General features: G+C 49.3%; 1 protein-coding gene across 4 annotated transcripts in view; it reads left to right on the forward strand.

Moving 5' to 3' along the window:
* Nucleotides 1–26,550, forward strand: part of GLT8D1 (glycosyltransferase 8 domain containing 1) — a 142,374-nt gene that overhangs the window by 31,803 nt on the left and 84,021 nt on the right. For all 4 annotated transcript variants that reach the window (XM_069206066.1, XM_069206065.1, XM_069206067.1 and 1 more), the window contains 2 exons: nucleotides 14,842–14,940; nucleotides 18,424–18,640. In XM_069206066.1, coding sequence (XP_069062167.1) covers nucleotides 14,842–14,940; nucleotides 18,424–18,640 — 316 coding nt within the window. The remainder of the gene's footprint in view (nucleotides 1–14,841; nucleotides 14,941–18,423; nucleotides 18,641–26,550) is intronic.

Here is a 26,550-nt window from a genome sequence, read left to right on the forward strand (position 1 = left end):
GAAGAAAAAGAAAAGAAAACAGAGTAGGAAGGGTGGACAACCTTTAGCCAAGGTTCCAGCAAGCCAGGGAGATTCTGCTCCAGTAGGGGAGAACTCCAAAAATGGCCCTGTTAAAGTCCAACCTGACCCACAAGAAGTCCTGGCTAGTCAGGCAACTGTTAAACCTGAGTGGGTGGCTCCTCAGCTAACAGAAGAAAGAGTGGAAGAAGGGTGTTTACTACAAGATGTGGTAACCCCCCACTCTAATACAGCAGACAGGCACCCTGAACCCAAAGAAGCCTGTAACTTAGCCCCTTCCCTTGTAGGTGAAGAGCTAAAGGTGTGGTTCTGGGCACTGACAGCTGTCAGTGGCCTCTGCTGGGTGTTAGCCTTTATGGCTGCACTATCCTTGGCATGGTGGTCAGACCCCATGCCAAATAGCAAGTTAGGCCCCCTGACCCTCTTGGTCATGGTGGGGTTACTCCAGCTCTGGGTAACCTCTTTGGGTAAGCTAGGGGTGACCCTGGCTAAAATAAGATTAGCAGAGGTGGATACCTCTAACCCCAAAATAGAGAGAAGGGGTGAAGACATAAAAAGCACAGACAAGAGGCAGTTCAGATTAGGTCCTATTACTGTGGAAGTGGGTCAGTTCCCCAGAGGGAATGACCTGAACAGGAGGATGTAAGGCAGAGTAGGCCCTGCAACAAACCAGCCTATTTCCTCTACTCTTCCTCGCCTGACAGACTAGGAAGACTCTCCCAGCTTTGGCTGAGTCTCCTGGCCTGTGGGCTGGGGGGGCTTGTGTAAAGAAATGGCTCCCTGTTGCAGTTACCCCCCACTTTTTGCCTGATACTGATGCTGACTTGACTGAGAAGTGTGCTGGGACCCTGCTAACCAGGCCCCAGCACCAGTGTTCTTTCACCTAAAATGTACCATTGTCTCCACAATTGCCACATCCCTGGCACACAGATAAGTCCCTTGTAACTGGTACCCCTGGTACCAAGGGCCCTGATGCCAGGGAAGGTCTCTAAGGGCTGCAGCATGTCTTATGCCACCCTATGGACCCCTCACTCAGCACAGACACACTGCTTGCCAGCTTGTGTGTGCTGGTGGGGAGAAAATGACTAAGTCGACATGGCACTCCCCTCAGGGTGCCATGCCAACCTCCCACTGCCTGTGGCATAGGTAAGTCACCCCTCTAGTAGGCCTTACAGCCCTAAGGCAGGGTGCACTATACCACAGGTGAGGGCATATGTGCATGAGCACTATGCCCCTACAGTGTCTAAGCAAAACCTTAGACATTGTAAGTGCAGGGTAGCCATAAGAGCATATGGGCTGAGAGTCTGTCAAAAACGAACTCCACAGCTCCATAATGGCTACACTGAAAACTGGGAAGTTTGTTATCAAACTTCTCAGAATAATAAACCCACACTGATGCCAGTGTTGGATTTATTAAAAAATGCACACAGAGGGCATCTTAGAGATGCCCCCTGTATTTTACCCAATTGTTCAGTGCAGGACTGACTGGTCTCTGCCAGCCTGCCGCTGAGAGACGAGTTTCTGACCCCATGTGGTGAGGCCCTTTGTGCTCTCTGGGGACAGAAACAAAAGCCTGCTCTGGGTGGAGGTGCTTCACACCTCCACCTGCAGGAACTGTAACACCTAGCAGTGAGCTTCAAAGGCTCAAGCTTCGTGTTACAATGCCCCAGGGCACTCCAGCTAGTGAAGATGCCCGCCCCCTGGACTCAGCCCCCACTTTTGGCGGCAAGTCCAGGAGAGATAATGAGAAAAACAAGGAGGAGTCACTGGCCAGTCAGGACAGCCCCTAAGGTGTCCTGAGCTGAGGTGACTCTGACTTTTAGAAATCCTCCATCTTGTAGAAGGAGGATTCCCCCAATAGGGATAGGAATGTGACCCCCCTCCCCTTGGGAGGAGGCACAAAGAGGGTGTACCCACCCTCAGGGCTAGTAGCCATTGGCTACTAACCCCCCAGACCTAAACACGCCCTTAAATTTCGTATTTAAGGGCTCCCCTGAACCTAAGAATTTAGATTCCTGCAACTACAAGAAGAAGGACTGCCGAGCTGAAAGACCCCTGCAGAGGAAGACCAGAAGACACCAACTGCCTTGGCCCCAGACTTACCGGCCTGTCTCCTGCCTTCCAAAGAACCTGCTCCAGCGACGCTTTCCAAGGGACCAGCGACCTCTGAATCCTCTGAGGACTGCCCTGCTTCGAAAAAGACAAGAAACTCCCGAGGACAGCGGCACTGCTCCAAAAGAACTGCAACTTTGTTACAAGGAGCAGATTTAAAGACCCCTGCAATTCCCCGCAAGAAGCGCGAGACTTGCAACACTGCACCCGGCGACCCCGACTCGACTGGTGGAGAACAACCAACTCAGGGAGGACCCTCCGGCGACTCTACGACTGTGAGTAACCAAAGTTGTCCCCCCTGAGCCCCCACAGCGACGCCTGCAGAGGGAATCCCCAGGCTCCCCCTGACCGCGACTGTCTGAACTCCATTTCCCGACGGCTGGAAAAGACCCTGCACCCGCAGCCCCCAGCCCCTAAAGAAACGGAACTTCTGTGCGGGAGTGACCCCCAGGAGGCCCTCTCCCTTGCCCAGGTGGTGGCTACCCCGAGGAGCCCCCCCCTTGCCTGCCTGCATCGCTGAAGAGACCTCTTGGTCTCCCATTGAAAACTGAAGGAAACCCGACGCATGTTTGCACACTGCACCCGGCCGCCCCCGCGCTGCTGAGGGTGTACTTTCTGTGCTACTTTGTGTCCCCCCCGGTGCCCTACAAAACCCCCCTGGTCTGCCCTCCGAAGACGCGGGTACTTACGTGCTGGCAGACTGGAACCGGGGCACCCCCTTCTCTCCATTATAGCCTATGTGTTTTGGGCACCTCTTTGACCTTTGCACCTGACCGGCCCTGAGCTGCTGGTGTGATAACTTTGGGGTTGCTCTGAACCCCCAACGGTGGGCTACCTTGGACCAAAAACTGAAACCTGTAAGTGCCTTACTTACCTGTTGAAACTAACAATAACTTACCTCCCCCAGGAACTGTGAAAATTGCACTGTGTCCACTTTTAAAACAGCTTATTGTGTTTTATGTGAAAAGTATACATGCTAAAGTAATGATTCAAAGTTCCTAGAGTACTTACCTGCAATACCTTTCAAAAGAGCTATTACATGTAAAATTTGAACCTGTGGTTCTTAAAATAAACTAAGAAAATATATTTTTCTATAACAAAACCTATTGGCTGGATTTGTCTCTGAGTGTGTGTACCTCATTTATTGTCTAGGTGTATGTACAACAAATGCTTAACACTACTCCTTGGATAAGCCTACTGCTCGACCACACTACCACAAAATAGAGCATTAGTATTATCTCTTTTTACCACTATTTTACCTCTAAGGGGAACCCTTGGACTCTGTGCATGCTATTCCTTACTTTGAAATAGCACATACAGAGCCAACTTCCTACAGGAAACCCATGGACTGACGCTTGATGACAGGACTTTCATTCAGATGTAGCGTTCTAGTGAAATGACCGAACAGGTCGGTGTTGCGTGGAGTTGTGGGTCTATGATGCTAGACTGAACAGGTCGGTGTTGCGTGGAGTTGTGGGTCTATGATGCTAGACTGAACAGGTCGGTGTAGCGTGGAGTTGTGGGTCTATGATGCTAGCTCACTGCCATCAGATAGCGCTGAAGACTTAAAGCATCTCTGTTGTGTTCACTTGAGGTTTTCTGTACTAACGCCTCGATATCTGGTAGTGCGGAGGTTTCATGAGTTTTCTTCTCATGGTGTAGGGCGTAGGGTTTCTGACTTAGCTGTTTGGTATTTGCAGAATTTAAATGTTTGTAGTTTAGCTCTAATGCGTAGAGTTAAAATTGTATGACATGACTCGTGGTTGTCGGGTAGTGTTGATGTCGGATGATGTAGCTTGGTGTTGTGGAGATCTGAGGCTCCATGATTGGGTAACCTGGAGCTTCGAGGCTCAGTTGTTGGCATCAAGCTTCAGTTCTGATTTTGATTTGACCAATATGTTCTTTACAGTTAAACTCTGTGTAAGGAAATGCCTCCTTGGCATGGTTGCCCCCTGACTTTTTGCCTTTGCTGATGCTATGTTTACAATTGGAAGTGTGCTGAGGCCTGCTAACCAGGCCCCAGCACCAGTGTTCTTTCCCTAACCTGTACTTTTGTATCCACAATTGGCAGACCCTGGCATCCAGATAAGTCCCTTGTAACTGGTACTTCTAGTACCAAGGGCCCTGATGCCAAGGAAGGTCTCTAAGGGCTGCAGCATGTCTTATGCCACCCTGGAGACCTCTCACTCAGCACAGACACACTGCTTGCCAGCTTGTGTGTGCTAGTGAGGACAAAACGAGTAAGTCGACATGGCACTCCCCTCAGGGTGCCATGCCAGCCTCTCACTGCCTATGCAAGTATAGGTCAGTCACCCCTCTAGCAGGCCTTACAGCCCTAAGGCAGGGTGCACTATACCATAGGTGAGGGTACCAGTGCATGAGCATGGTACCCCTACAGTGTCTAAACAAAACCTTAGACATTGTAAGTGCAGGGTAGCCATAAGAGTATATGGTCTGGGAGTTTGTCAAACACGAACTCCACAGCACCATAATGGCTACACTGAAAACTGGGAAGTTTGGTATCAAACTTCTCAGCACAATAAATGCACACTGATGCCAGTGTACATTTTATTGCAAAATACACCCCAGAGGGCACCTTAGAGGTGCCCCCTGAAACTTAACCGACTGTCTGTGTAGGCTGACTAGTTCCAGCAGCCTGCCACACTAGAGACATGTTGCTGGCCCCATGGGGAGAGTGCCTTTGTCACTCTGAGGCCAGTAACAAAGCCTGCACTGGGTGGAGATGCTAACACCTCCCCCAGGCAGGAGCTGTAACACCTGGCGGTGAGCCTCAAAGGCTCACCCCTTTGTCACAGCACCGCAGGACACTCCAGCTAGTGGAGTTGCCCGCCCCCTCCGGCCCGGCCCCCACTTTTGGCGGCAAGGCCGGAGAAAATAATGAGAATAACAAGGAGTCACTGGCCAGTCAGGACAGCCCCTAAGGTGTCCTGAGCTGAGGTGACTCTAACTTTTAGAAATCCTCCATCTTGCAGATGGAGGATTCCCCCAATAGGGTTAGGATTGTGACCCCCTCCCCTTGGGAGGAGGCACAAAGAGGGTGTACCCACCCTCAGGGCTAGTAGCCATTGGCTACTAACCCCCCAGACCTAAACACGCCCTTAAATTTAGTATTTAAGGGCTACCCTGAACCCTAGAAAATTAGATTCCTGCAACAACAAGAAAAAGGACTGCCCAGCTGAAAACCCCTGCAGAGGAAGACCAGAAGACAACAACTGCCTTGGCTCCAGAAACTCACCGGCCTGTCTCCTGCCTTCCAAAGAACTCTGCTCCAGCGACGCCTTCCAAAGGGACCAGCGACCTCTGAATCCTCTGAGGACTGCCCTGCTTCGACGACGACAAGAAACTCCCGAGGACAGCGGACCTGCTCCAAAAAGACTGCAACTTTGTTTCAAGAAGCAGCTTTAAAGAACCCTGCAACTCCCCGCAAGAAGCGTGAGACTTGCAACACTGCACCCGGCGACCCCGACTCGGCTGGTGGAGAACCAACACCTCAGGGAGGACCCCCGGACTACTCTACGACTGTGAGTACCAAAACCTGTCCCCCCTGAGCCCCCACAGCGCCGCCTGCAGAGGGAATCCCGAGGCTTCCCCTGACCGCGACTCTCTGAAACCTAAGTCCTGACGCCTGGAAAAGACCCTGCACCCGCAGCCCCCAGGACCTGAAGGACCGGACTTTCACTGCAGAAGTGACCCCCAGGAGTCCCTCTCCCTTGCCCAAGTGGAGGTTTCCCCGAGGAAGCCCCCCCTTGCCTGCCTGCAGCGCTGAAGAGATCCCTTGATCTCTCATTGACTTACATTGCGAACCCGACGCTTGTTCTAACACTGCACCCGGCCGCCCCCGCGCCGCTGAGGGTGAAATTTCTGTGTGGGCTTGTGTCCCCCCCGGTGCCCTACAAAACCCCCCTGGTCTGCCCTCCGAAGACGCGGGTACTTACCTGCAAGCAGACCGGAACCGGGGCACCCCCTTCTCTCCATTCTAGCCTATGCGTTTTGGGCACCACTTTGAACTCTGCACCTGACCGGCCCTGAGCTGCTGGTGTGGTGACTTTGGGGTTGCTCTGAACCCCCAACGGTGGGCTACCTTGGACCAAGAACTGAACCCTGTAAGTGTCTTACTTACCTGGTAAAACTAACAAAACCTTACCTCCCCCAGGAACTGTGAAAATTGCACTAAGTGTCCACTTTTGAAATAGCTATTTGTGAATAACTTGAAATGTATACATGCAATTGAAATGATTCAAAGTTCCTAATGTACTTACCTGCAATACCTTTCAAACAAGATATTACATGTTAAATTTGAACCCGTGGTTCTTAAAATAAACTAAGAAAAGATATTTTTCTATAACAAAACCTATTGGCTGGATTTGTCTCTGAGTGTGTGTACCTCATTTATTGTCTATGTGTATGTACAACAAATGCTTAACACTACTCCTTGGATAAGCCTACTGCTCGACCACACTACCACAAAATAGAGCATTAGTATTATCTCTTTTTACCACTATTTTACCTCTAAGGGGAACCCTTGGACTCTGTGCATGCTATTCCTTACTTTGAAATAGCACATACAGAGCCAACTTCCTACATTGGTGGATCAGCGGTGGGGTACAAGACTTTGCATTTGCTGGACTACTCAGCCAATACCTGATCACACGACAAATTCCAAAATTGTCATTAGAAATTGATTTTTGCAATTTGAAAAGTTTTCTAAATTCTTTAAAGTCCTGCTAGGGCCTTGTGTTAGTCCCTGTTAGCATTTCTTTTAGAGTTTAAAAGTTTGTAAAAGTTTGAATTAGATTCTAGAACCAGTTTTAGATTCTTAAAAAGTATTCCAACTTTTAGAAGCAAAATGTCTAGCACAGATGTGGCTGTGGTGGAACTCGACACCACACCTTACCTCCATCTACAGATGAGAGAGCTAAGGTCACTCTGTAAACTAAAGAAAATAACAATGGGCCCCAAACCTACCAAAATACAGCTCCAGGAGCTTTTGGCAGAGTTTGAAAAGGCCAACCCCTCTGAGGATGGCAACTCAGAGGATGAAGATAGTGACTTGGAGGGAAATTCCCCCCCTCCAGTCCTACTTAGGGAGAGCAGGGCTACTCAAGCCCTGACTCCACAAATAATAGTCAGAGATGCTGGTTCCCTCACAGGAGGGACCAACAACTCTGAAATCACTGAGGATAACCCCAGTGAAGAGGACATCCAGTTAGCCAGGATGGCCAAAAGATTGGCTTTGGAAAGACAGATCCTAGCCATAGAGAGGGAAAGACAAGAGATGGGCCTAGGACCCATCAATGGTGGCAGCAACATAAATAGGGTCAGAGATTCTCCTGACATGTTGAAAATCCCTAAAGGGATTGTAACTAAATATGAAGATGGTGATGACATCACCAAATGGTTCACAGCTTTTGAGAGGGCTTGTGTAACCAGAAAAGTGAACAAATCTCACTGGGGTGCTCTCCTTTGGGAAATGTTCACAGGAAAGTGTAGGGATAGACTCCTCACACTCTCTGGAAAAGATGCAGAATCTTATGACCTCATGAAGGGTACCCTGATTGAGGGCTTTGGATTCTCCACTGAGGAGTATAGGATTAGATTCAGGGGGGCTCAAAAATCCTCGAGCCAGACCTGGGTTGACTTTGTAGACTACTCAGTAAAAACACTAGATGGTTGGATTCAAGGCAGTGGTGTAAGTAATTATGATGGGCTGTACAATTTATTTGTGAAAGAACACCTGTTAAGTAATTGTTTCAATGATAAACTGCATCAGCATCTGGTAGACCTAGGACCAATTTCTCCCCAAGAATTGGGAAAGAAGGCGGACCATTGGGTCAAGACTAGGGTGTCCAAAACTTCCACAGGGGGTGACCAAAAGAAAGGGGTCACAAAACCTCCCCAGGGGAAAGGTGGTGAGACAGCCAAAAATAAAAATAGTAAAGAGTCTTCTACAGGCCCCCAAAAACCTGCACAGGAGGGTGGGCCCAGAGCCTCTTCACAAACCAATCCTGGGTACAAGGGTAAAAACTTTGATCCCAAAAAGGCCTGGTGTCGAAACTGTAGTCAGTCTGGACACCAAACTGGAGACAAGGCCTGTCCCAAGAAAAGTTTCACTCCAAACTCCAATCCAGGTAACACTGGAATGGCTAGTCTCCAAGTGGGATCAACAGTGTGCCCAGAGCAAATCAGGGTCCACACTGAAGCTACTCTAGTCTCTGAGGGTGGGGTGGATTTAGCCACACTAGCTGCCTGGCCTCCTAACATGCAAAAATACAGGCAGCAGCTCTTTATTAATGGGACAAGTGTAGAGGGCCTGAGGGATACAGGTTCCAGTGTCACCATGGTGACAGAGAAACTGGTTTCCCCTGGCCAATACCTGACTGGAAAAACTTATACAGTCACCAATGCTGACAATCAAACTAAAGCACATCCCATGGCAATGGTAACTTTAGAATGGGGAGGGGTCAATGGCCTGAAACAGGTGGTGGTCTCCTCAAACATCCCAGTAGACTGTCTGCTTGGAAATGACCTGGAGTCCTCAGCATGGGCTGAGGTAGAGCTAAAAACCCATGCAGCCATGCTGGGTATCCCTGAACTGGTGTGTGTAAAAACAAGAGCACAATGCAAGGCACAGGGTGAAAAAGTAGAGCTGGAGTCTGGAAGAAAGGCCCAGCCTACCAAGAGAAAAGGAAAGTCAGTTAGGAAACCAACTGCAACACAGTCAGAAAAAGAGAACCTCTCTTCTCAGGAAGAAGTTCTGCCCTCTGAGGGAACTGAGCCTTTGGAGCTTGAACCTTATCAGGTTGAGCTCTTAGGCCCAGGGGGACCCTCAAGGGAGGAGCTGTGTAAGGGACAAGAAACCTGTCCCGCTCTTGAAGGCCTTAGGCAGCAAGCTGCTGAAGAGTCCAAAGGCAAGAAAAATGGAACACATAGGGTCTATTGGGAAGATGGACTCCTGTACACTGAGGCCAGAGACCCCAAACCTGGTGCCACTAGGAGAGTGGTAGTGCCTCAGTCGTTCAGAGAGTTTATTCTGACCTTGGCCCATGATATTCCCCTTGCTGGGCATTTGGGACAAACCAAGACGTGGGAGAGGTTAGTCAACCACTTCTACTGGCCCAATATGTCCCAGAAGGTTAAGGAGTTTTGCCTCTCCTGCCCCACCTGTCAATCCAGTGGTAAGACAGGTGGGCACCCAAAGGCCCCCCTCATTCCACTTCCAGTGGTGGGGGTCCCCTTTGAAAGAGTGGGTGTGGACATAGTTGGTCCACTGGAACCTCCCACAGCCTCAGGAAATATGTACATCCTAGTAGTAGTGGATCATGCTACTAGGTATCCTGAAGCTATTCCCCTTAGGTCGACTACTGCCCCTGCAGTAGCCAAGGCCCTCATTGGTATCTTTACCAGAGTGGGTTTCCCTAAGGAGGTGGTGTCTGACAGAGGTACCAACTTCATGTCAGCATACCTAAAACACATGTGGAATGAGTGTGGAGTGACTTACAAATTCACTACACCATACCATCCACAAACTAATGGCTTAGTTGAGAGATTCAACAAGACATTAAAAGGCATGATCATGGGGCTCCCAGAAAAACTCAAAAGGAGATGGGATGTCCTCTTGCCATGTCTGCTTTTTGCTTACAGAGAGGTGCCACAGAAGGGAGTAGGATTCTCACCCTTTGAACTTCTGTTTGGTCACCCTGTAAGGGGACCACTTGCTCTTGTTAAAGAAGGCTGGGAGAGACCTCTTCATGAGCCTAAACAAGACATAGTGGACTATGTACTTGGCCTTCGCTCTAGAATGGCAGAGTACATGGAAAAGGCAACCAAAAACCTTGAGGCCAGCCAACAGCTCCAGAAGTTTTGGTATGACCAAAAGGCTGCAATGGTTGAGTTCCAACCAGGGCAGAAAGTCTGGGTTCTGGAGCCTGTGGCTCCCAGGGCACTCCAGGACAAATGGAGTGGCCCTTACCCAGTGCTAGAAAGGAAGAGTCAGGTCACCTACCTGGTGGACCTGGGCACAAGCAGGAGCCCCAAGAGGGTGATCCATGTGAACCGCCTTAAGCTCTTCCATGATAGGGCTGATGTAAATCTGTTGATGGTAACAGATGAGGATCAGGAGGCAGAGATTGAACCTCTCCCTGATCTTCTGTCATCAGACCCAAAAGATGGCTCAGTAGATGGAGTGATCTACTCAGACACCCTCTCTGGCCAACAGCAAGCTGATTGTAGGAGAGTCCTACAACAGTTTCCTGAACTCTTCTCCTTAACCCCTGGTCAGACACACCTGTGTACCCATGATGTGGACACAGGAGACAGCATGCCTGTCAAGAACAAAATCTTTAGACAGTCTGACCATGTTAAGGAAAGCATTAAGGTGGAAGTCCACAAGATGCTAGAATTGGGAGTAATTGAGCGCTCTGACAGCCCCTGGGCTATCCCAGTGGTCTTAGTCCCCAAACCTCACACCAAAGATGGAAAGAAAGAGATGAGGTTTTGTGTGGACTACAGAGGGCTCAATTCTGTCACCAAGACAGATGCTCATCCAATTCCTAGAGCTGATGAGCTCATAGATAAATTAGGTGCTGCCAAATTCTTAAGTACCTTTGACTTGACAGCAGGGTACTGGCAAATAAAAATGGCACCTGGAGCAAAAGAGAAAACAGCATTCTCCACACCTGATGGGCATTATCAGTTTACTGTTATGCCCTTTGGTTTAAAGAATGCCCCTGCCACCTTCCAAAGGTTGGTGAATCAAGTCCTTGCTGGCTTGGAGTCCTTTAGCACAGCTTATCTTGATGATATTGCTGTCTTTAGCTCCACCTGGCAGGATCACCTGGTCCACCTGAAGAAGGTTTTGAAGGCTCTGCAATCTGCAGGCCTCTCTATCAAGGCATCCAAATGCCAGATAGGGCAGGGAACTGTGGTTTACTTGGGCCACCTTGTAGGTGGAGGCCAAGTTCAGCCACTCCAACCCAAGATCCAGACTATTCTGGACTGGGTAGCTCCAAAAACCCAGACTCAAGTCAGGGCATTCCTTGGCTTGACTGGGTATTACAGGAGGTTTGTGAAGGGATATGGATCCATTGTGACAGCCCTCACTGAACTCACCTCCAAGAAAATGCCCAAGAAAGTGAACTGGACTGTGGAATGCCAACAGGCCTTTGACACCCTGAAACAAGCAATGTGCTCAGCACCAGTTCTAAAAGCTCCAGATTATTCTAAGCAGTTCATTGTGCAGACAGGTGCCTCTGAACATGGGATAGGGGCAGTTTTGTCCCAAACAAATGATGATGGCCTTGACCAGCCTGTTGCTTTCATTAGCAGGAGGTTACTCCCCAGGGAGCAGCGTTGGAGTGCCATTGAGAGGGAGGCCTTTGCTGTGGTTTGGTCCCTGAAGAAGCTGAGACCATACCTCTTTGGGACTCACTTCCTAGTTCAAACTGACCACAGACCTCTCAAATGGCTGATGCAAATGAAAGGTGAAAATCCTAAACTGTTGAGGTGGTCCATCTCCCTACAGGGAATGGACTTTATAGTGGAACACAGACCTGGGACTGCCCATGCCAATGCAGATGGCCTTTCCAGGTTCTTCCACTTAGAAAATGAAGACTCTCTTGGGAAAGGTTAGTCTCATCCTCTTTTGTTTGGGGGGGGTTGTGTAAGGAAATGCCTCCTTGGCATGGTTGCCCCCTGACTTTTTGCCTTTGCTGATGCTATGTTTACAATTGGAAGTGTGCTGAGGCCTGCTAACCAGGCCCCAGCACCAGTGTTCTTTCCCTAACCTGTACTTTTGTATCCACAATTGGCAGACCCTGGCATCCAGATAAGTCCCTTGTAACTGGTACTTCTAGTACCAAGGGCCCTGATGCCAAGGAAGGTCTCTAAGGGCTGCAGCATGTCTTATGCCACCCTGGAGACCTCTCACTCAGCACAGACACAATGCTTGCCAGCTTGTGTGTGCTAGTGAGGACAAAACGAGTAAGTCGACATGGCACTCCCCTCAGGGTGCCATGCCAGCCTCTCACTGCCTATGCAAGTATAGGTCAGTCACCCCTCTAGCAGGCCTTACAGCCCTAAGGCAGGGTGCACTATACCATAGGTGAGGGTACCAGTGCATGAGCATGGTACCCCTACAGTGTCTAAACAAAACCTTAGACATTGTAAGTGCAGGGTAGCCATAAGAGTATATGGTCTGGGAGTTTGTCAAACACGAACTCCACAGCACCATAATGGCTACACTGAAAACTGGGAAGTTTGGTATCAAACTTCTCAGCACAATAAATGCACACTGATGCCAGTGTACATTTTATTGCAAAATACACCCCAGAGGGCACCTTAGAGGTGCCCCCTGAAACTTAACCGACTGTCTGTGTAGGCTGACTAGTTCCAGCAGCCTGCCACACTAGAGACATGTTGCTGGCCCCATGGGGAGAGTGCCTTTGTCACTCTGAGGCCAGTAACAAAGCCTGCACTGGGTGGAGATGCTAACACCTCCCCCAGGCAGGAGCTGTAACACCTGGCGGTGAGCCTCAAAGGCTCACCCCTTTGTCACAGCACCGCAGGACACTCCAGCTAGTGGAGTTGCCCGCCCCCTCCGGCCCGGCCCCCACTTTTGGCGGCAAGGCCGGAGAAAATAATGAGAATAACAAGGAGGAGTCACTGGCCAGTCAGGACAGCCCCTAAGGTGTCCTGAGCTGAGGTGACTCTAACTTTTAGAAATCCTCCATCTTGCAGATGGAGGATTCCCCCAATAGGGTTAGGATTGTGACCCCCTCCCCTTGGGAGGAGGCACAAAGAGGGTGTACCCACCCTCAGGGCTAGTAGCCATTGGCTACTAACCCCCCAGACCTAAACACGCCCTTAAATTTAGTATTTAAGGGCTACCCTGAACCCTAGAAAATTAGATTCCTGCAACAACAAGAAGAAGGACTGCCCAGCTGAAAACCCCTGCAGAGGAAGACCAGAAGACAACAACTGCCTTGGCTCCAGAAACTCACCGGCCTGTCTCCTGCCTTCCAAAGAACTCTGCTCCAGCGACGCCTTCCAAAGGGACCAGCGACCTCTGAATCCTCTGAGGACTGCCCTGCTTCAACGACGACAAGAAACTCCCGAGGACAGCGGACCTGCTCCAAAAAGACTGCAACTTTGTTTCAAGAAGCAGCTTTAAAGAACCCTGCAACTCCCCGCAAGAAGCGTGAGACTTGCAACACTGCACCCGGCGACCCCGACTCGGCTGGTGGAGAACCAACACCTCAGGGAGGACCCCCGGACTATTTTACAACTGTGAGTACCAAAACCTGTCCCCCATGAGCCCCCACAGCGCCGCCTGCAGAGGGAATCCCGAGGCTTCCCCTGACCGCGACTCTCTGAAACCTAAGTCCCGACGCCTGGAAAAGACCCTGCACCCCCAGGACCTGAAGGACCGGACTTTCACTGCAGAAGTGACCCCCAGGAGTCCCTCTCCCTTGCCCAAGTGGAGGTTTCCCCGAGGAAGCCCCCCCTTGCCTGCCTGCAGCGCTGAAGAGATCCCTTGATCTCTCATTGACTTACATTGCGAACCCGACGCTTGTTCTAACACTGCACCCGGCCGCCCCCGCGCCGCTGAGGGTGAAATTTCTGTGTGGGCTTGTGTCCCCCCCGGTGCCCTACAAAACCCCCCTGGTCTGCCCTCCGAAGACGCGGGTACTTACCTGCAAGCAGACCGGAACCGGGGCACCCCCTTCTCTCCATTCTAGCCTATGCGTTTTGGGCACCACTTTGAACTCTGCACCTGACCGGCCCTGAGCTGCTGGTGTGGTGACTTTGGGGTTGCTCTGAACCCCCAACGGTGGGCTACCTTGGACCAAGAACTGAACCCTGTAAGTGTCTTACTTACCTGGTAAAACTAACAAAAACTTACCTCCCCCAGGAACTGTGAAAATTGCACTAAGTGTCCACTTTTGAAATAGCTATTTGTGAATAACTTGAAAAGTATACATGCAATTGAAATGATTCAAAGTTCCTAATGTACTTACCTGCAATACCTTTCAAACAAGATATTACATGTTAAATTTGAACCTGTGGTTCTTAAACTAAACTAAGAAAAGATATTTTTCTATAACAAAACCTATTGGCTGGATTTGTCTCTGAGTGTGTGTACCTCATTTATTGTCTATGTGTATGTACAACAAATGCTTAACACTACTCCTTGGATAAGCCTACTGCTCGACCACACTACCACAAAATAGAGCATTAGTATTATCTCTTTTTACCACTATTTTACCTCTAAGGGGAACCCTTGGACTCTGTGCATGCTATTCCTTACTTTGAAATAGCACATACAGAGCCAACTTCCTACACTCTGGTTGATGTTCTTAAAGTGAACTGCATAGTTCGAGCCCTCCCAAGAGGCATCCATTGTGGCCAGAAGCGTGGTTAATCCGTGTGAGTAACAGAGCTAGTCATAGTATTTTCTCCAGCAGCTTTGCAGACCGTCCCTGAGCGTAGGCAGTCAGGAACATCGCGGATGAGGCTGTAGTTATCTCTTATAGTTTCATGACTCAACACATGGTTAGTGCCTTGAATATGCGTTGAGTGGAAGTTTCATGACTTGGTTTGTGGGTCCTGCATGGAGTTGATCTTTTTTTCTGTATCTCTTAAATAATATTGATATGTTTGGGTATTGAATATTTTCTTGCCTTTTTCTTGCAGTGAATATTCTCATTATCCTGCTTGCAGTTATCATATTTTTGCTGGTTCTCCATCACAACCTGCTCGGTCTGAGCGATTTCCTGAAGAGAGAAGATACAGGTAGGGGACTTCTGTTAACTTGTTGTATCTTTTCAGTTCAAAGGTCTGACCTGTCTGTATTTTGTGTGGTAGACCCTTGACTCCAGTGACCATGAGTGATGCGAGAGCGCTTTCTTTGTAGGAGAAATGTTGACTATATATTTATTTTACCTCCTCACTAACTCATTTGATCCTAGATGGTGAGCCCAGGATTTTGTTGACTTTTCTCCAGCTGTAGGCGATGGGCAGAGGAACGAAAGCGAAGTGTAGCTGCACACGCTTGTTTGCGCTTCTGACGTCAAGGGGCTAAGATGTGTCTCATGACGCTGGTCTGTGAACAATCAATCCCCGCTTGTGACCTGGTCCGAATGAGTTGCATTGACACGTTGCCTGCCTGAGGGTCGATGACACTCTCATTGTTCAAACTTTTGTCTGCTGCCGATAAGTCCCATTTTTTTCTACTTCTCTTCCCATAAGAAAGAGACCAGGACAGCACAGTGTAGCAGGGTGGATTGAATCAAGGAATTTGCCTTTTTCTTGGGTTGCTAATGACAATGGATGCGATCGACAAGGTGCATAGCAGCAAAAAGCACAGCTCCTCTTCACTGGTTTATTACTGTAAACAGAAGGTGAGGGTCCGAAGGGAGTCAAGTAGATATGACATGGCCAACACAGGTCATGATCCCCGCACTTTCAAGAAGGAAAGGCAGAGGAAACACCATCTTCTCAAGGGGGGAGTTGTGGAGAAACTTTCATAAAGTTAAGTTACCCAGTACCCCAGCAAAGAAAGGCAGGTTTCACCCTGCAGTCCCGGCCTTACCTCTTGTTGTCAGGGCTGAAAGCAACAGGCTTAGTTCTGAGAAGACATGTTGAAAGTATTTTAGCAAAACAAAAACAACATCTGAGTTAAGAAATGAAACATAAAATTTACAAACCAGTTTGGTAAAATGGAGACAAAGGTAACGATTACAATGACAGCAAAAGAACAAAAGTTGGTCAAGTGCATCTGGAATTATGTAGGAAAAGCCCAAAAGTTCTCAAAGGAGTCAGGAGTGTGGGCTGGTGTCTGAGGTGCTGGGGCTCTGCCCCTCGAGCACCAGAAGCCACGAGAGAAGCTCTTTGCAGCTGCCCATCTCAGACACGCCAGCGGACGAGAGGGCCAGTACTCTTGTTACATTTGTGTCGGACGCTCCTGCTGCTCACCGTGCATGTGTGCATGTCGGCAGCACAGGCGAGAGGTACAGCGGGCTCCATCCTTGGATTCTGTAGGGGTTGACAATCCCATGCACCTGCTGCACGTCTCCTGCACCGCCGCATGTCTGAAGATGGGATCCTGCATTAGTGCTGATGCGTCCCATCCATATCAGAAGGCTGAATACAGCGGGTGAAGCGGTGGGCGCCCTAGCCTGTCCTGACTTGTGATGAGGCTGACTGACAGCAAGAACAGACTGGTGGAGAAGGGAGCAGAGTTAAATCCCCTGGCAGGTCAGGTAACAACAACCTGCTGTCGGGGACAGTTTTGGTTTCTGGCTGGGTCTCAAGGCAGAGCCTGGCCCGACGCACTCCTGGTCTGACCTAGGGCAGTAAGGATTTGCCTCCAGAGGAGGTTGCCATGTTGCACACATGAAAAAGAAGGAGAAAAAACAACCCTCTGGTTTGCTCCCGAGCGCCCTCCAGAGGTCAGTTGAGATGTTTTTGGTTCTGAGACCTCTTTTGCCAACTTCCTAAATTCACATGACTAAACTTTGAATCTCAATCAGCGAGTGCCAATAACGGACAGCTTCTGCCCACTTTTCCTCACGACTCACTCAGTTAGAACAACATAGTCCAAATATAGAAGTGTTTAAACAGAACATATGTGAGAAACAGCAGATTGTATATATTTAGATTTTATGCATTTAAATGACCAAATATTCAATAAACCATTGCTAACACCATCAGGTTTCTGTGATAAAAAGCCAAAGTAAAATGTTTCCCTATAACTAGGCAGCTTGAATAACGTATTTGTGCCTTGTGCGGGGGACACATGTTTATAAACATACCTAGAAAGAAAAGTAGACAAGACATCACAGATAACCATCTTCCCTTCCTTAACCCCATACCTACTAAATTAGATTCAAACATAAGAGCAAAGACATAAGCATTCATCGTGGTGTAATTAATATAAAATTCTAATCGACATGTGTAGACAATCTCTCGATACAACACAGTTAGGGCCTCATTATGATTTTTGGCGGAGCTTTGTCCAAAACGTGACGGATATCCCACCCCCCCATATTCCAAGTTCCATTATATTCTATGGAACTTGTACAACGGCGAACGGGATATCCGTCACTTTTGGGACAGAGTAATCCCCTCCACCAAGGTCGTAATCAGGTCCTTAGTGTCTTATTTTTTGATTCATGTGGGGGAAGGTAGTGATATCGACCCAGCCCTTCCTGACAGAGACCAGGATGGAGAAGCGACACACGTAAATCATGGCGTGAAACCTCTGAAATGTTGTACAGCTGTGAGGACCACCCAGGGGTGGCTGGGAATACCTCAGAAGACACAACCGTTATGATGTCCAGCCTGCCAGGCGGTATAGAGTACAAGGGCCACCTGCTCCTAGTCTGGTACGCATCCCCCATCGAGAAGCTCTCGGAGAAGGGGAACACACAGAAGGCTTTTTTGCTTAAAAAGACACTCAGTGCAGAAACTAGGAAGAGCATTAGTCCTGGGCAGTCCGTAAATGCAAACATACGGAACGTTATTTATCTCGTCGATTTAAAATACTTAACTAATTCTGATTGCTCAAATACAAATATGTTGTTATGAAGAAGAGTATTACATGAAAGGAAAATGACCACATAGTTTATAAAGCTGCCTGATCTCCTTTTAAACATTTAACTGGTTCTTGACGTTAGAATTAGTCGGAACTGAAGAGAAACGGGGGGAGAAGAGAAGATGGTGGACGAGGAAGGTGTAGAACCCACATTCGTTGCTAAGTTGGACATGAAAAAATAATTCCAGGTCCTGTCTCTGTCCACCTACAAGAAGGTCTGAGGGTAAAGGAGGAGGGATTGAGGTGGATGTCTAAAACATCACATGAGCATACGGTCATTAAAACTGACTGAAGGGCCTCAGCCTCAGACCAGCAATGGGCAGAGTCTTCCCTCAACTCAAACATTCATTCAATTTAACCATGTATGTCCTGAGCTCAGCCTCGGCCCCTGGAGAAAGAATGATCTGGTGAGCTTGGATTCCCCCTTGCGAGAGGAGTGGGCGGGAGCCTCCTGAGTTTTTTGGTTGTCCTCTGTCCTCCTAATCTTCCTGTTATCCTGTTGGCAGAAACCCTAGGGGATTGAGTGAAAGGCGGGTACGGTGTGCTTCCAGCGTAAGGGGGCGCGACCTCATTCTGCAGGCTCCTCTCACCATTTTGTGGTGAAAACACAATCTCTATGTTGGTGATGTCAGTCCACCCTGCCATGTAAACCACTGAAATATTTCTTCTTTGCCGGCTAGATTCAGGTCCTCTGGGATCACAGCGCGTAGATTTTTTGCCTGAAGCGCCAGACAGCCTGCCCACGGATCGCAGTGGCAAGGAGATTCCAGTGGTCATCACAGCAGTGGAGGAGCGGCTTGGCGGTGTGATCGCTGCCATGAACAGCATTTCCACCAACACTAAATCCAGTGTTGTCTTCTACATCGTCACTATGAACGACACGGTCGACCACCTGCGGTAAGGAACAGCCAAGAGAGGCTCAAAAAGAATTATTTAGAGACGTTTACCATAGTAAACAATGTAGACTTTCTCCTATTAATAAAATAATTATAATTGAGACTGTGTAGGAAGTTGGCTCTGTATATATTATTTCAAAGTAAGAAATAGCATGCACAGAGTCCAAGGGTTCCCCTTAGAGGTAAGATAGTGGCAAAAAGAGATAATTCTAATGCTCTATTTTGTGGTAGTGTGGTCGAGCAGTAGGCTTATCAAAGGAGTAGTGTTAAGCATTTGTTGTACACACACAGGCAATAAATGAGGAACACACACTCAAAGACAATTCCAGGCCAATAGGTTTTTATATAGAAAAATATATTTTCTTAGTTTATTTTAAGAACCACAGGTTCAAGATTTACATCAAACACTTTAAATGTAAGGTATTTCACTTAGCTACTTTAGGAACTTTGAATGAAAACAATATCTTGTACAGTCTTTGTAAAAATGGCAATAAGCTATTTTCAAAGTGGACACAGTGCAAAAATCAACAGTTCATGGGGGAGGTAAGTAAAGGTTAGATTAGGAGGCAAGTAAAACACTTACAAGTCTGTGTTCTGGGGCATAGGCAGCCCACCGTTGGGGGTTCAAGGCAACCCCGAAGTTACCACACTAGCAGCTCCGGGCCAGTCAGGTGCAGAGGTCAAAGAGGTGCCCAAAACACATGGGCGCCTATGGAGAACAGGGGGTGCTCCGGTTCCAGTCTGCCAGCAGGTAAGTACCTGCGTCCTCGGGGGCAGACCAGGGGGGGTTTTGTAGAGCACTGGGGGGGACACAGGTAGGCACACAAAACACACCCTCAGCGGCACAGGAGCGGCCGGGTGCAGTGTGCAAAGCAGTCGTCAGGTTTCAGATAGGAAACAGTGGAGGGACCCGGGGGTCACTCTAGCAGTGCAGGCAGGCACAGGGGCGGGCTTCTCGGGACAGCCACCACCTGGGCTAGGCAGAGGGTCGCCTGGGGGTCACTCCTGCGTCGAAGTTCGGTTCCTTCAGGTCCTGGGGGCTGCGGGTGCAGAGTTGGTTCCAGGCGTCGGGTCCCTTGTTACAGGCAGTCACGGTCAGGGGAGCCTCTGGATTCTCTCTGCAGGTGCCGCTGTGGGGGCTCAGGGGGTCGTCTCTGGTTACTCACGGGCTCACAGTCACCGGGGAGTCCTCCCTGAGGTGTTGGTTCTCTGGATCTCGAGCCGGCGGCTTCGGGTACAGAGTGAGAAGTCTCACGCTTCCGGCGGGAAACGTGAAGTCTTTGGAAGTTGCTTCTTTGTTGCAAAGAAGTAGCTGGTTTTGAACAGGGCCGCTGTTCACAGGAGTTTCTTGGTCCTTTAGTCCAGGGCAGTCCTCTGAGGCTTCAGAGGTCGCTGGCTCCTGTCGGATGCGTCACTGGAGCAGGTTTTCGAAGTTGGAGACAGGCCGGTAGGGCTGGGGCCAAAGCAGTTGTCGTCTTCCTCCTTCTCCGCAGGCTTGTAGGTCAGCAGTCCTTCTTGTTTCTTCAGGTTGCAGGAATCTGATTTCCTGGGTTCTGGGGTGCCCCTAAATACTAAATTTAGGGGTGTGTTTAGGTCTGGGGGGCAGTAGCCAATGGCTACTGTCATTGAGGGTGGCTACACCCTCCTTGTGCCTCCTCCCTGTGGGGAGGGGGGCACATCCCTAATCCTATTGGGGGAATCCTCCAAACTCAAGATGGAGGATTTCTCAAGGCCGGGGTCACTACAGCTCAGGACATCTTAGGGGCTGTCCTGACTGGTGGGTGACTCCTCCTTGTTTTTCTCATTATCTCCTCCAGCCTTGCTGCCAAAAGTTGGGGCAGTGGCCGGAGGGATGGGCATCTCCACTAGCTGGGATGCCCTGTGGCGCTGTAACAAAAGGGGTGAGCCTTTGAGGCTCACCGCCAGGTGTTACAGTTCCTGCAGGGGGAGGTGAGAAGCACCTCCACCCAGTACAGGCTTTGTTCCTGGCCACAGAGTGACAAAAGCACTCTCCCTATGTGGCCAGCAACATGTGTGGTGTGTGGATTCCTGCAACCTGAAGAAAAAAGGACTGCTGACGTGAAAACGCCCCATAGAGACGACGGAGACGACAACTGACTTGGCCCCAGCCCTACCAGCCTGTCTCCATACTCAAAGAACCTGCACAGCGACACATCCGACAGGGACCAGCGACCTCTGAGGACTCAGAGGACTGCCCTGAACCTAAAGGACCAAGAAATTCCAAAGAACAGTGGCACTGTTCAAAACCTGCAACAACTTTGCAACAAGGAAACAACTTTTAAAGAACTCTGGGGGTGATTCTAAGTCCGGCGGGCGGCGGAGGCCGCCTGCCAGACTTCCCCCACCAAAATACCGCTCCGCGGTCGAAAGACCGCTGAGAGTATTTTGGGATTTGCCCTGGGCTGGCGGGCGACCGCCAAAAGGCCGCCGCCAGCCCAGGGCAAATCAACCTTCCCACGAGGACGCCGGCTCAGAATTGAGCCGGCGTAGTGGGAAGGTGCGACGGGTGCAGTGGCACCCGTCGCGTATTTCAGTGTCTGCAAAGCAGACACTGAAATACAAAGTGGGGCCCTCTTACGGGGGCCCCTGCAGTGCCCATGCCATTGGCATGGGCACTGCAGGGGCTCCCAGGGGCCCCGCGGCACCCCCTACCGCCATCCTGTTCCTGGCGGGAGACCCGCCAGGAACAGGATGGCGGTAGGGGGTGTCAGAATCCCCATGGCGGCGGAGCGCGCTCCGCCGCCATGGAGGATTTTGTAGGGCAGCGGAAAACCGGCGGGAGACCGCCGGTTTTCCTAGTCTGACCGCGGCCGAACCGCCACGGTCAGAATGCCCTGCGGGGCACCGCCGGTCTGTCGGCGGTGCTCCCGCCGACCCGGTCAGAATGACCCCCTCTGTCTTCCCGCCGGAAGCGCAAGACTTCACACTCTGCACCCGATGGCCCCGGCTGGAGTTCAGGGCTCCCCCTGACCGCGACTGCCTGGTAACAAAGGAACCTGACGCTTGGACCAAACACTGCACCCACAGCCCCCAGGAGCGAGAGGAACCACGTACCAGTGCAGGAGTGACCAGCAGGCAGCCCTCATCTTAGCCCAGTTGGTGGATGGCCAGAGAAGCCCCTCTGTGCCCTGCCTGCATCACCTAAGTAACCCCGGGTCCCTCCATTGCTTTCAATAGCAAACCAGACGCCTACTTTGCCTACTGCACGCGGCCGCCCCTGTGCCACTGAGGTTGTGTTTTGTGGGCTTGTGTGTGTCCCCCCAGTGCTCTACAAAACCCCCCTGGTCTGCTCCCCGAGGATGCAGGAACTTACCTGTAAGCAGACTAGGACCGGAGCACCCTTGTTCTTCATAGGCGACTATGTGTTTTGGGCCCTCCTTTGACCTCTGCACCTGACTGGCCATGTGTTGCTGGTGCAGAGGCTCTGGGGTTGCCTTGAACCCCCAACGGTGGTCTGCCTATGCCCAGGAGACTGACTGTGTAGGTGCTTTACTTACCTGAAAAACTTAACCAAACTTCCCTCCCCCAAGAACTGTTGATTTTTGCACTTTGTCCACTTTTAAAATAGCTTATTGCCATTTTAACCAAAACTGTGTGTACTACTGTTTTAAATCAAAGTTCTATACTTACCTGTGTGAAGTACCTTGCATTTTATGTACTTACCTCAAATTTGAATCTTGTGGTTCAAAAAATAAATTAAGAAAATACATTTTTCTAAATAAAACCTATTGGCCTGGAGTTAAGTCTTTGAGTGTGTGTTTCTCATTTATTGCCTGTGTTTGTGCAACACATGCTTAACACTACCCTCTGAGAAGCCTACTGCTCAACCACACTACCACAAAATAGAGCATTAGTATTATCTAATTTTACCACTATCAACCTCTAAGGGGAACCCTTGGACTCTGTGCACACTATCTCTCACTTTGAGATAGTATATACAGAGCCAACTTCCTCAATTGGTGTATCAGCGGTGGGGTCTAAGACTTTGCATTTGCTGGACTACTCAGCCAATACCCGATCACACGACTAAATTAAAATAAAATTCATTAGAAACTGCTTTTTGTAATTTGACTATTTTTCTACATTTTTAAAAGTCCTGCTAGGGCCTTGTGTAAGTCCCTGTTATCATTTCTTTTAGAGTTTAAAAGTTTGGATTTAAGTTATAGAAGTAGTTTTTAGATTCTTAAAAAGTAATCCCAACTTTTAGAGTGGTGGAAATCAACCTCACCCCTTACCTGCATCTAGGGATGCCAGAGTTAAGGTCTCTCTGTAAGCTGAAAAATATAAAAACTGGGTCCAACCAAAGTAAAGCTCCAGGAGCTTTTGGCAGAGTTCACAAGGGCCATCCCTTTGAGGATACTCCTTCAGATGGGGAAGTTAGTGAACAGAAGGAAGATCTCCCCCCTCCTGTCCTAACTAGGGAGAACAGGTTTCTTCCACAGGGGAGACCGGCAACTATGGAAGCATTGAGGGCAGCCTCAATGAAGATGACCTCCTGTTAGCCAGAATGGCCAAAAGATTGGCTTTGGAGAAGCAGCTCCTTGCCATAGAAAGGAGAATACAAGAGATGGGTTTAACTCCCATTAGTGGTGGTAGCAACATCAATAGGGTCAGAGAAAATACTGACATCCTAAAAATCCTCAAAGGTATTGTAACTAAATATGAAGATGGTGATGACATCATCAAGTGGTTCACAGCTTTTGAGAGGGCTTGTGCAACCAGAAAAGTAAACTGATCTCACTGGGGAGCTCTCCTTTGGGAAATGTTCACTGGAAAGTGTAGGGTTAGACTCCTCACACTCTCTGGAAAAGATGCAGAGTCCTAGGACCTCATGAAGGCTACCCTGATTGAGGGCTTTGGATTCTCAACTGAGGAGTACAGGATTAGGTTCAGGGGGGCTCAAAAATCCTCGACCCAGACCTGGGTTGATTTTGTTGACTTCTCAGTCAAAACACTAGATGGTTGGATAACTGGCCCTGGTGTAAATGATTATGATGGGCTGTATAACATGTTTATGAAAGAACATCTGTTAAGTAATTGCATCAATGATAAACTGCATCAACATCTGGTAAACCTAGGTCCAATTTCTCCCCAAGAATTGGGAAAGAAGGCAGACCACTGGGTCAAGACTAGGGTGACCAAGACTTCCACAGAGGGTGACCAAAAGAAAGGGGTCACCAAGCCTCCCAGGGGAAGGGTGGTGAGACATCCAAGGACAAAAGTAAAGAGTCTTCTACAGGGCCCCAAAAACCTGCTCAGGAGGGTGGGCCCGAGCCTCTTCACAATCCACAAATTGGTAGAAGGGTAAAAACTTTGATCCCAAGAAGGCCTGGTGTCGAAACAGTAGTCAGCATGGACACCAAACTGGAGACAAGGCCTGTCCCAAGAAAAGTCCCAGAACAAATGCTACTTCAGTTAGCACTGGAATAGCCAGTCTCCAGGTGGGATCAACAGCGTTCCCAGAGCAAATCAGGGTTCACACTGAATCAACATTAGTCTCTAAGTTTGTGGTGGATTTAGCCACACTTTCTACCTGGCCCCCTAATATGCAAAAATACAGGAAGCAGCTCTTTATTAATGGGACTAGAGTAGAAGCCCTAAGGGATACAGGTGCCAGTGTCACAATGATGACAGACAAACTGGTTTCTCCAGGACAGTACCTGGCTGGACAGACATATCCACTAATGCTGACAATCAAACTAAAGTCCATCCAATGGCAATGGTAACTTTAGAATGGGGAGGGGTCACTGGCCTGAAACAGGTGGTAGTCTCCTCTGCAATTCCAGTAGAATGTCTGCTAAGGAATTATCTGGAGTCCTCAGCATGGGCTGGGGTAGAGCTCAAGACCCATGCAGCCATGCTGGGTATCCCTGAACTGGTGCGTGTCAAGACAAGGGCACAGTGCAAGGCTCAGGGTGAAAAAGAAGTGTTGAGAGTCTAGAATAATGGCCCAACCTTCCAAGAGAAAATGAAAGAAGACTGGGGAACCAGCTTCAACACAGCAAAATAAACAGAACCTCTCTTGCCAGGAAGATGATCTATCCCCTGAGGGAACTGAGTCCATGGAGCTGGAGCCTTACCAGGTTGAGCTCTTGGGCCCAGGGGGACCCTCAAGGGAACAGCTGTGTAAGGGGCAAGAGACTTGTACCTCTCTTGAAGGCCTAAGACAGCAAGCAGCTGAGCAAGAAAAAGGAACTGTCAGTGGAACCCACAGGGTCTATTGGGAAGATGGGCTCCTTTACACTGAGGAAAGAGATCCGAAACCTGGTGCCACTAGGAGAGTGGTAGCGCCTCAGGAGTTTAGGGAGTTCATTCTGACCTTAGCCCATGACATTCCCCTTGCTGGGCATTTGGGACAAACCAAGACTTGGGAGAGATTAGTCAACCATTTCTATTGGCCCAACATGTCCCAGAAAGTAAAGGAGTTTTATACCACCTGTGTCATCTGTCAAGCCAGTGGTAAGACAGGTGGCCATCCAAAGGCCCCCCTCATTCCACTTCCAGTGGTGGGGGTCCCTTTTCAGAGAGTGAGAGTGGACATAGTGTGTCCATTTGAACCTCCCACAGCATCAGGGAACCAGTATATCTTGGTAATAGTGGATCATGCTACCAGGTACCCTGAGGCAATTCCCCCTAGGTCCACTACTGCTCCTGCAGTAGCTAATGCACTTATAGGTATTTTTTTACCAGAGTGGGATTTCCTAAGGAGGTGGCTAAGAGTACCAACTTCATGTCAGCTTATCTAAAACACATGTGGAATGAGTGTGGGGTGACTTACAAATTCACCACACCATAACATCCACAAACCAATGGTCTTGTAGAGAGATTTAACAAGACATTGAAGGGCATGATCATGGGGCTCCCTGAAAAACTCAAAAGGAGATGGGATGTCCTCTTGCCATGTCTGCTTTTCAGCTACAGAGAGGTGCCACAGAAGGGAGTAGGGTTTTCCCCCTTTGAGCTTCTGTTTGGCCATCCTGTTAGGGGACCACTGGGACTTGTAAAAGAATGCTGGGAGAGACCTCTCCCTGAGCCTAAACAAGATGTGGTGGACTATGTACTAGGCCTACGTTCCAGGATGGCAGCATGGAAAAGGCAAGCAAAAAACTTGAGGCCAGCCAACAACTCCAGAAGTTGTGTTATGACCAAAAGGCTACTATGGTTGAGTTTCACTCAGGGCAGGAAGTCTGGGTTCTGGAGCCTGTTGTTCCCAGGGCACTTCAGGACAAATGGAGTGGTCCTTACCCAGTGCTAGAGAAGAAGAGTCAGGTCACCTACTTGGTGGACCTGGGCACTAGCAGGACCCCCAAGAGGTGATCCATGTTAACCTCCTCAAACTCTATAATGACAGGGCAGATGTAAACAGGTTAATGGTTATAGTTGAGGACCAGGAAGCAGAGAGTGAACCTCTCCCTGATCTCCTCTCCACTGACCCTAAGGATGACTCAGTAGATGGAGTGATCTACTCAGACACCCTCTCTGGCCAAGAGCAAGCTGACTGCAGGGAAGTCCTCCAGCAGTTAGCTGAGCTCTTTTCCTTGACCCCTGGTCAGACACACCTGTGTACCCATGATGTGGATACAGGAGACAGTGTGCCTGTCAAGAATAAAATATTCAAAGAGTCTGACCAAGTTAAAGAAAGCATCAAGGTGGAAGCCCACAGATGCTGGAACTGGGAGTGTTGAGAACTTTGACAGTCCCTGGGGTAGCCCAGTGGTCTAGGTCCCCAAACCTCACACCAAAGATGGCAATAAAGAGATGAGGTTTTGTGTGGACTACAGAGGGCTCAACTCTGTCACCAAGACAGTTGCTCACCCCATTCCAACGGCAGATGAGCTCATAGACAAAATAGGTACAGCCAAATTCTTAAGTACCTTTGACTTGACAGCA

The sequence above is a fragment of the Pleurodeles waltl genome, chromosome 9 (genome assembly GCF_031143425.1).
Source record: "Pleurodeles waltl isolate 20211129_DDA chromosome 9, aPleWal1.hap1.20221129, whole genome shotgun sequence".
In the NCBI taxonomy this organism is placed as follows: Eukaryota; Metazoa; Chordata; class Amphibia; order Caudata; family Salamandridae; genus Pleurodeles; species Pleurodeles waltl.